Source organism: Sminthopsis crassicaudata, chromosome 4 (assembly GCF_048593235.1).
Source record: "Sminthopsis crassicaudata isolate SCR6 chromosome 4, ASM4859323v1, whole genome shotgun sequence".
NCBI classification, from domain to species: Eukaryota; Metazoa; Chordata; class Mammalia; order Dasyuromorphia; family Dasyuridae; genus Sminthopsis; species Sminthopsis crassicaudata.
Genome location: NC_133620.1, coordinates 451,517,853 through 451,528,158, shown reverse-complemented (window position 1 = coordinate 451,528,158; position 10,306 = coordinate 451,517,853). Strand labels below are relative to the sequence as shown.

Sequence of the window (10,306 nt, the reverse complement as noted above, 5' to 3'; positions counted from 1 at the left end):
GGAGAAGTTCAGGAGGATGGGGCAAAGGGCAGCTTTAAGAAGATGAGACCTGAGAGCACTCAAACCTGCTATCCTTGGCAGGTTCTTCCTGACATTTGAAGAAGAAAGACTGAATCAGGAAGAATTAAGTCAAGGATAGTAACTGATGAGGTCTAGATATGGAGGTACCCAAATGAAATTGAGGTTTAATTGAGGTCTAGTGGCAGGTTTGGGTTACAGGGAGTCAAATAGAGCTCCCCCACAACCCCTTTGGATTTGGCGCAAGGATACGGAGTTTCCTAAAGGGACCACAACCTGCATCAGTAACTGATGAATTCCTAGCTAGAAATCTAGTTCTGGATTTGTGTCACTTCCTACTTTGGTGGGTAAATATTGCCAGAGAGGCAGTGAAAGGAATAGCAGAGTGGTTAGTTGCCACTAGCAGAATGGCATGGAAAAATAGAATAATTCTGGACAGGTTATTGACAGGAAGAGGAGGGATATGTGTTACAAATGGAGGTAGAAAACTCCTAGTACAGCCCTAACTGAAGAATGAGCAGAGAATTCAGGGATTAATAAATCCATTCAGTGTAAGAGTTCAGTGCAGAGATTAATAGACTTTTATGAAGAGGGATGTAAAAAGTATTAGCTCAATTTGATGGGTTAGAAAAGGATGCAGAAACCAAATTATTTTTTAAAAACTGAGAAAAAGGGATAAATGGGCATTTATTTGGTCATGAAAATTAAATTGGAGAAATGAAACAAATTAGAAAATTGAAGGTTATCTTTTCCAAAAGAACATAAGCTCCTTTTGGGTAGGGACTGGCTTTGTCAGGAGGCTTTGGAAGCTCCTTTGGAGTGGAGGCCAGAGAATTTAATCCAATCTTTTATTCCTTGTCCCTAGCCTTCCACTGTTACCTTTCCCCCTTCTAGAATGGCAACTCCTTGGGGGCAAGGTACTGACTATGAAAGGAGGGCTGAGATAAAAGTTGAGCAACTTATTTACATCTAGTTAATGGAAATCCCAGGGAAGAACTTGCCCTTTCTGATCTGAAATAAAAAACTGCCTTTGGAGTTAAAAAGGTGTGTCTATTAATCTAAGCATTCATTCTTGCAAGAATGTAAAATCTTTATCTTTCCTGCATTAATAAATAAAGAGACCTGAGAAAAGCCAGATTTAGTTATTAGGGAGTCATCTGTGACCTTTGAGAGTCAGACTGGTAGGGACAGATTACAGGCAGTTATAGAATGCCCTAAAGAGTAAAAAGAACACTCTGGAAAGAGGTGGTCCTTGAGCTGGAGTTCCCAGAAGTTGGCTTAGCTTGGGCATCCCACTGGAGTGCTGGTCAGTAAACATTTCTTAAATGTTCCTTGGAACCTATCTGTGGCAGAGCTCGTGTCGGTTTGATCGGCCTCAGTGGAACACACCAACTTGACTGGCAGAGTGATGTTATTCTGGTCCCCTACAACTCCCTTGGGACCTGGCGGTGCTAAGCCCCAGGGACTCAAGTATGAAAAGAGAAAGGCAGTCTCTGCCTCAAGGAGCTAACAATCTAATGAGGGAAGAGAAGGAAACGGGGACGTGGGCACCCAGTCGAGGGCTGGCGGGCGAGGAGTGAGCAGTGGTAAGGGCAAAGACCCTGGTGCCCTAGACAGTCTATGGAAGAACCGGTAGAGATCAGATCAGTGTGCCGAGGGATGGAAAGAACAGGTTTAAGAGGGACTTGTCATGTGAGAATCATTTATCTTAACCTATAGGCCTGGACGAGTCACACCTCCTGAGCCCGAGAGGTCAGACTGCCAGTTGTGCAAGGTGATTGAATAAGGAAGAAGCAGGATCCAGGGACACCCTTAGGAGGCTCCTGCTTTGGAGTGCCCCAGAGGGGGCAGAGCTGGAACCAGATGTCCTAGCTGTGGAGGAGTTGACAGCAAGTCAGGCACCTGACGGCCCATAGGCTGAAATCCTCACTATCTCACCTGTGTGACGGGACATCCACAGACAAGTGCAATTCCTACTGGGCCAAGTGCTTGCAGGCTGCTTCTCTGTGCTGGGCCCCCCCAAACCCCGATGCCCCTTCTCTGTCTTGTTATTCCTTTTCACACATTCCTATTAGTTAAACCGGCTGGCGAGCTGCCCCCCTGTGTGCTGCTGCCTTTGCCCAGATGGCCCAGAATGCATTCTTACACGCCCCCTCAAATTCTCCCATTGGATTCCCAGCTCAGGAACCCAGCTCTGCCCAGGACCTCTGATTTCCTCCCCTTCCGGGAGTGTACCTGTCGGGTCCTAGCAGTGGGACATAAGCTCCCTGAGGGCAGGGGGTGATGCTGGGCCTCCTTCTAAGGAGGAATCATTGTGGGACTGATTGAAATGCATGAGTCATTGAGTTGAGGGAACTGGAGGCCAGGCTCTCTCCTGCTGGGCATCGGGCAGGCTCTGGCAACAGAATCTGAAGCCACTTGGGGCTACTCGGCCTCTGCTGCCACTGTGGCCATGGCCTCGCCCCGCCTGCCCTCCTTCCCATTCAGTGCCTCCGCTGTGCTGGGCATGGACAGCTTGTTCCCGGGCTTTGGGCCTGGCAGAACAAAATGGGCCTCTTTCTCTTTCGCCCACCCCTCCCGGATTGAGGTTTGGGGGTGGGGGCAGGGATGCCCCCGCCTGTGCGTAGTGGAAAGGGGGAAGGGCAGACGAACCACGGGAATAGGGCGGCCGATGGTAGGCAGGGGCACTAGGCAGAAAGGAGCAGCGGCTCCCGCCCTCCCGGAGAGGAGTGGGGGGAGCAGGTTCAGTTTGGGCCCCCGCCCCGGCAGATGCGAAGGAGGCGGTCGAGGGGCGGAGCTGGCTCCTCCCACCTCCAAGTCACGTAGCTCTGCGGCAGCCGCAGCCTCTTTTACCCGGAGCCCCTGCCCAGTCCGCCACAGACGCCCGGACCCCGCACACGACGCACTCGGCTCGGGTAAGGTCCGCGCCGCGCTGCCCGCTACCCGGAGACTGGCCCGGCTCCCGCGGGCACGCGGCTTCTGCCCGCTCCCTCTCCTCGCTGGCCCGGGCTCCTCCCCTGCGCAGCCTTCCTTTTTAGGTTTCCCACCTGCAGCCCTCCGCGCCTTCCAGCCGCCGCCCCCCGCCTCCCTGCCCCCTTGCTCGGCTCCGGGCTCCTGCTGTTCACCTTTCCTCCTGCTCCCGAGCCAGCTTCCTCCCCTCCCTCCCGTGTGCTTTTCCGGTTTTCTTGCATCTTTCTCTGCCCCTTCATCTTCCCTCGAGCGCTGTCCACTGCCCCTTCCCTCCCCTCGCCGGCACCTTCATCCCCCTCCCTCTCCCGTTTAACGGCTGACGTCTCTCGGCCGCTCTTTACATCCCTGGCTTTCTCCCGAGCCCTCCCTGGCTCTTGAACCTTTCCCCTTCCCTTCTCCTTCCCTGAACACCCGGCTTCATCTTCTGGTGCCCCTTCACCTTCCAGCCTCCTTCCTCGGCTTTGTCTGGGGTTGTTTATTTGATCCCGATCCCACTGAGAAGAGGACAGGGAGGGAAGGGAAGGGAAGGGATACCCTAGAACGCCACACTCCTAATCTCTTAATCTCCGCTTGAATCTTCTTCAAGCCCCTTCAGATCCAAGCCTGGTGCTTCTGGAAGATTCCTCACTGCTCTTCCCCAGAGTAAATAGGAATCCCACGATCTCCCCCCCCCATTCTCCCTCTCTGTTTCCGTCTGTCTCTCTCCCTCTGTCTCTTGTCTCTCTCCCTCCCTCTGTCTCTTGTCTCTTTCTCCCTCCCTCTGTCTCTTGTCTCTTTCTTCCTCCCTCTCTCTTGTCTCTTTCTCCCTCCCTCTGTCTCTTGTCTCTTTCTCCTTCCCTCTGTCTCTTGTCTCTTTCTTCCTCCCTCTGTCTCTTGTCTCTTTCTTCCTCCCTCTCTCTTGTCTCTTTCTCCCTCCCTCTGTCTCTTGTCTCTTTCTCCCTCCCTCCGTCTCTTGTCTCTTTCTCCCTCCCTCTGTCTCTTGTCTCTTTCTTTCTCCCTCTCTCTTGTCTCTTTCTCCCTCCCTCTGTCTCTTGTCTCTTTCTCCCTCCCTCCGTCTCTTGTCTCTTTCTCCCTCCCTCTGTCTCTTGTCTCTTTCTTCCTCCCTCTGTCTCTTGTCTCTTTCTCCCTCTGTCTCTTGTCTCTTTCCCCCTCCCTCTGTCTCTTGTCTCTTTTTCCCTCTTTGTCTCTCTTTCTCCCTGTCTCTCTCTTGCTGAGGTTCTGAGAAATGAATGAAATGAAAATGGAAGAACAAAACCATGTTAATTCTTGAATTGATTTATCAGTCATGGGAGACATTTATTAGCTCTAGTATGGCGTGGGCACATTATTTTGGTGGTTGTCATTCAGTCGTGTCTGGCCACTCTGGGGTCTTTCTGTCTCTTGTCCCCACTCTGTTTTTTAAACACAGGAAATCTCTTGCAACATTTGGTACGGCAAATCTCAAGGGAGACAGAAACTACTGTTTCTGCCAAATTAAAAGGTGCCACTGGCAGCTCTGTATTCCTATTCATTCCTTTTCCTTCAAGGAAAAAGAGCTGAGGCCATTGGATTTTTCTTGATTTATCCCTTTTTGACAACCTGAGATGGGACATCTTGTAGTATTGTAGATAATAGAGACAGAAGGGCTCTTGAGGGTCCTTAAGAAACCAATACTTTTTTTCTTAAAGAGTCCAGGGGCTTCTCCCCCCAGAAGCCCTGAGATATCCAGATAGCAGTTTTGCAAGATGGTGTGCTTTCCCACGGTTTCCCATCCCCCTCCCTGCAGGGCTAGCCAGAGTGCTGGGAAGGGTGCCCACTGGGGACAGAGGGAGATGAATGTGGGATGAGGCCCCCTAGGCTGTGTACTGCCAAAGTACGAAACACTGCTGTGCCACCTAGGACCCAGGCCAAGGAGGGCCACTGACTCCTATGATTTTGCCATTTCCCCTAGTGAGAGAAGCTATTTGATTTCCATCTAGTCAAGAGGAGAGAAGCCCACCACCATGCCCCAGTTATACCCTGCCCTGTCGCCTGAGCAAAAGAAGGAGCTGTCAGACATTGCCCTTCGGATCGTTGCCCCGGGCAAGGGCATCTTGGCAGCTGATGAGTCAGTAGGTAAGTGAGAGAGGAAGGGCAGAGTGCGGGTGCAGGAATCCCCAACCCTAGGGACAAGAGGGTCAGTGGTCGCTGCCTCCTTGTTCACCCGTAGGCAGTATGGCCAAACGGCTGAGCCAGATTGGGGTGGAGAACACGGAGGAGAACCGCAGGCAGTATCGCCAGGTCCTGTTCAGCGCCGATGGAAGGATCAAGAAATGCATTGGGGGCATCATCTTCTTCCATGAGACCCTCTACCAGAAGGGGGATGATGGGGTGCCCTTCGTCCGCACCATCCAGGACAAGGGCATTGTTGTGGGCATCAAGGTACAAAGCAGGAGATCCGCATGGGGAACACTGGGGAGACTGCTGCCCGCTGTGGGCTGCCCTTCATGTTTTCTATTCTACAACCTACAGGTTGACAAAGGTGTGGTGGCTTTGGCTGGAACCGATGGAGAAACCACCACACAAGGTAGGGGAAGCTGAGTGGTGGGAGGGAGGGCCGAGTGGCAGGTGGGGAGGGGAGCATACGTGGGCAAGGGTGCTGGGTGCGAACTAACGTTGTGGCCCCAGGGCTGGACGGGCTCTCTGAACGCTGTGCTCAGTACAAGAAGGATGGGGCCGACTTTGCCAAATGGCGCTGCGTGCTGAAGATCAGTGATCATACTCCCTCTCCCCTGGCAATCCTGGAGAACGCCAATGTGCTGGCCCGCTATGCCAGCATCTGCCAGCAGGTTGCGTGTGGGACCTTGACCCCTGGGGTGGGAGGAACAGACTGAGGGACCCTGATCATGGATGGGTTGGGCATATGGGGGGGCTGTTTTGGAGACTTCTTGCCCTAGCCTGAGCTGTTCTTCTCCTGACCTTCAGAATGGCATTGTGCCCATTGTGGAGCCTGAGATCTTGCCGGATGGAGACCATGATCTCAAACGTTGCCAGTACGTCACTGAGAAGGTAAGCCCACCCCAGTGCTGCTGTCCCTAGGGACCAGAGAACAGGTGAGCGCTCCCTTCTCCATCTGTGCCCACCTGAGCTCGAGGCAGGCTCTGTCTGTCCCCACAAGTGGACTCTATGTGGGCCAGGGTGGACACTACCCAAAATCAAACAGGAGCAAGTAGAGAGTAGACCACAACAAACATTTATTGAGTACCTACTGTGTGTATACCACTGTTACAAAACAGTAGATGGTACCCTCAGAAGTCTTCTTCCTGCTTTTTTTTAGCATGTTAAATGACTTGGGTCACTTAGCTAGAAAGTGTCCAGTGCTTGAGCCTGGATTTGAATTCAGATCCTCCTGACTACAGGCTAGCACTCTTAACTACTGCACTTCTACAGTCTCCTAGGGGAGGGAAGGAATAAGGCCCAGAGATGCTTATATACTCTCCAGCAATTCTGTTTCTGGGTCGATATCCCAAGAGATTTTAAAAAAAAAGGACCTTATACGTACAAAAATATTTATAGCAACTCTTTGCGGTGGCTAAGAATTGGAAGTTGAGTGGATGCCCATCACTTGGGGCCTTAAGTGGCTGAACAAGTTATAGTAAATGTGACAGAATGATTGTGCTACAAGAAATGATGAGCAGGGTGCTCAGAAAAATCTGGAAAATTGCAGAAAGGATTATGGGAGGGCTCAGAAGGAAGTCATTACATCGAAGAAGGATCAGGCTTCCTCATGGAGGAGAGTATTTCAGTTGAATTTTAAAGAATGAGTAAGTCATAAGGAATATCATGAACTGGGGTCTAGAGACATAAGGAGAATAATGTATGCTTAGGAGATTCCTCGAGTTTGGGATTTAATGATTTCATTTCTTCACTCTGGAAGGAGAATCCCCTCCAGACATGAGTCAGGGGTCTGGAGGGATAGGAATCATGGGACCACCAATCTCTGCTGTCTTTCCCAGGTCCTGGCTGCTGTCTACAAGGCCCTGAGTGACCACCATGTGTACCTTGAAGGGACTCTGCTCAAGCCCAACATGGTGACCCCTGGTCATTCCTGCCCCTTCAAGTATACCCCGGAGGAGATCGCCATGGCAACTGTCTCTGCCCTGCGTCGCACTGTGCCTCCTGCTGTCCCAGGTATCCCCAGGCTTAATCCTCCTTCCCTAAGCTAGGGCAGTGACAAGCCAAAGTTAGTCAGCCCATCCCAGGATCCATGAGGCAGAATCCCTTGTCTCCCTTGTGGGCCAGGTTATCCCTGTGTCCCATTGCCCTCTGAAGGAGTCTCTGATTTGGGGGGATGGGAAGTAATTGTGGCCCAGTTAACAATGGAGAACCAGCCTTGGAGTCAAGAAGGCCTGGAGCCGAGGCTTCCCTTTGAGTCACACTGACTTTGCAGCCCTGGTTTGGGGGAGCTTTGGGCAGGACATCTAGCTCTCTTGTAGAGTGGATTTATCTGCCTGAACCTATAGAGAAAGCTCTTTACACGAATAAGAGAGAAAAGAGGGACCATCCACTCAGTACCTTATCTGTCATTCTTCCCATTCCAGGTGTGACTTTCCTGTCTGGAGGTCAGAGTGAGGAGGAGGCCTCCATCAACCTCAATGCCATTAACCGCTGCTCGCTCTCCCGGCCTTGGGCGTTGACCTTCTCCTATGGCCGTGCCCTGCAGGCCTCTGCCCTCAGCGCCTGGCGTGGGCAGAGGGACAATGAGAGTGCCGCCACTGAGGAGTTCATCAAGCGGGCAGAGGTGAGGCTGCAGAAGGGGCATCGGGTAGCGATCCCCACTTGGATGGTGGGGCCGTGCTGATCTCCCTTTCTTTCTCTCTGCTTACTGCAGGTGAACGGTCTGGCTGCCCAGGGCAAGTATGAAGGCGGTGGAGAAGATGCAGGTGCAGCTGGGAAGTCGCTGTACATTGCTAATCACGCCTACTGAGGCTGTGGGCCCTGGTCCCTCCTGTCCCCCAGCCCAGGCCTCCCACACTAAGCTTGACCTGTAGCCTGTGCAGTGAACCAAATAGCTATGCAGAGCAGGGGGATAATGCCTTTCTGCCCTCTGCTCTAGCACCCCAGCATCATGCCCCCTTGTTATTACCCCTGGGAGCGGGAGGAAACGGAGAGCCCCTATGGGCCAAGACTGGAGGATTTGGGTGAGGGGCTGCAAGGTCCAAACGGGATATCTGAGTTCCCGCTCCCCCACACTATCTTTGTGTGATATCCCCCTATTTAGGACACCCATGATTCTCAAGCTTCTTCCTAGATTCTCATTCCCTCCCAGGGTTAGGGGGTTGGGCCCCAATTCATGCTACATCTTTAATGTGGCCTGTTGTGTAGTGCCTCGAATAAATGTTAGTGAAGTCTCTGGTCTGTCGCCTCTGTGCCGCCCTCTCCCACCCTCTCCCCTGTGATACCAGGATGCAGCATAGGCTAGTGGGGAAAGTCACAGATCCACCTAACACTTGTTGGTTCTCGGAAAAATCAGCCCATTCTCTCTGCGTCTGCTCTCTGATATAATTTGGGCTCACTTCCCATGGCTTCCTTCTCCTTACCATTTCCCTGAATCCTTTGAAATTTGTTCTCCAAACATGTAGGGTGTACATTCGAGTTAAGCCACATCAACTCTTTAGGGGAGGCTAGTTTTCTCCTGAAAAAACAATAAAGCTGTCAGTCTTTGAATTGGTCTGTGGCATTAATTGAGCATTGATCAGTTGATTGACCAATTAATTGAGCATCAATCAATGTTGTAGCTACCATTACAAATGATGAAGTGAGGACTTCGGTGGCCATCTGGAAGCTCTGTCCTTGCTGACTGTCTTTCCCATGTTGATGAATTAGAACTTCTGCGCTTCTCATTCAGTCACAGTTAGAACCACTCCTTGGGCCTGTATGTTTAAGAAAAGTTGGTTGTTATGAGTTCCTTATGCACCCACATCAAGCTCCTCCTCACCATGCCATTTTTGGTGACTTCTGCAGCCAAAAATAAAAAAGTACTGGATTTGGGGTAAGAGTCCAACATCTGGGTCAAAAAGATAAACTCAAATCCTGTCTCACAATTTAGCTGTAGGATTTTTTACCTGTCTGCCTCAGTTTCCTCAGTATAAAATGGGAATCCCTCTCAAGATGAGGTACACACTCTTTACCAAGTGCTTAATACAATGCCTGGCACACAGTAACTGGCCCCTCTGGGACTTAATCCCTTCATCCCTAAAACAGTTGGGTTGAACTTAGATGACATTTAAGGTCCCTTCCAACTCTTAAGTCTAAAACAAAATGAATTAGGACCAACAGTATTTTATTTTTTTCAAATACATGTGAAGACAATTTTCAACATACTCTTTTGTAAAACTTTGTGATTTTTCTCTCCCTAAAACAGCAAGCAATTTTATATGTGTGATTCTTTTACACATTTTCACATTTGTCATGTACAAGAAAAGTCAGATCAAAAAGGGGGGAAAAACAGAAGAAAGAAAAACGTGAAAATTCTTTTTAAAAGGTAAAAATACTATCAATTCTCAATCTCCATAATTTTTCAAAAAAAAGTATTTGAAGTGCCTCATTTTTGAAGAGCCAAGTCCATTACAGTTAATCATCACATAGTCTTGTTATTGTGTACAATATCCTGGTTCTGCTCACGTCACTCAGCATCAGTTCATGTAGGTCTTTACAGGTTTGAGAAAAGCTCTTAATAAAAAGCTGTTTGGATTTGGTTTTATTTTTTATCTGCTTTTTGGTTCTACTGGGGAAAAGTTGATCAAAATGAGAACTGTAACTCGGGGGTAGGTGGAAAAATACTGACAACTGTCTTTATTTTACTTCTGTTTCTCTGCCAAGTGAAATAATCTTTGTACTGGAAAAGAAAAATAGGACTGAAAATAAGACAGGAAAATTTAAAGAGTACCTAGCTGCCCTTGCTGAGTTCAGTACCAGCCCAGATATACTAAAAAATATGGCTGATAGGATTGTTAGGTGTCATGGTCAGTGCTTTGAAATGTTCTGAGAAATGGGAAAGATGCCATAAGACTGAAGGACAAATGTCCTGATTTTCAGAATGGAAGATAGAATCTGTCAACCAGTGAGTTTGATTTTAATTTCTAACAATTCTGAAGCACATTTTGAATTTCACTATTTTCATTGATACCTTTTCGATTTTACATCATTCTCTTCCCTTCTCTGAACCATTCTGTGCAACAAAGATTTTTAAAAATAGAAAAACTGAAAAAGAGAAGGGAGTAAGGTAGCACAGTGGAAAAAGGGGCTGGGTCTAGTGTGAACATCAGATGGGATCACTGTAAAGTGCTTAGTGAGGTGC

The 10,306-nt window shown here is 49.6% G+C and overlaps 1 protein-coding gene across 1 annotated transcript; it reads left to right on the top strand.

Annotated features, from left to right (window-relative positions):
- Positions 1-2,636: 2,636 nt before the first annotated feature.
- On the top strand, positions 2,637-8,359 carry ALDOC (aldolase, fructose-bisphosphate C). The gene is made up of 9 exons (XM_074263704.1): positions 2,637-2,933; positions 4,919-5,082; positions 5,177-5,388; positions 5,479-5,533; positions 5,635-5,795; positions 5,932-6,015; positions 6,963-7,137; positions 7,548-7,747; positions 7,838-8,359. The coding sequence occupies exons 2-9, from the start codon at positions 4,971-4,973 to the stop codon at positions 7,931-7,933; spliced, it is 1,095 nt and encodes a 364-aa protein (XP_074119805.1). The 5' UTR covers positions 2,637-2,933; positions 4,919-4,970; the 3' UTR covers positions 7,934-8,359.
- The last annotated feature ends 1,947 nt before the right edge of the window (positions 8,360-10,306 follow it).

Excerpts from the sequence above, each read along its gene's own strand:
- ALDOC (XM_074263704.1), top strand. The coding sequence starts at position 4,971 with ATGCCCCAGTTATACCCTGCCCTGTCGCCTGAGCAAAAGAAGGAGCTG. Across the intron at positions 5,389-5,478 it reads GCATTGTTGTGGGCATCAAG|GTTGACAAAGGTGTGGTGGC; the intron begins GTACAAAGCAGG and ends TACAACCTACAG. Across the intron at positions 5,796-5,931 it reads ATGCCAGCATCTGCCAGCAG|AATGGCATTGTGCCCATTGT; the intron begins GTTGCGTGTGGG and ends CCTGACCTTCAG.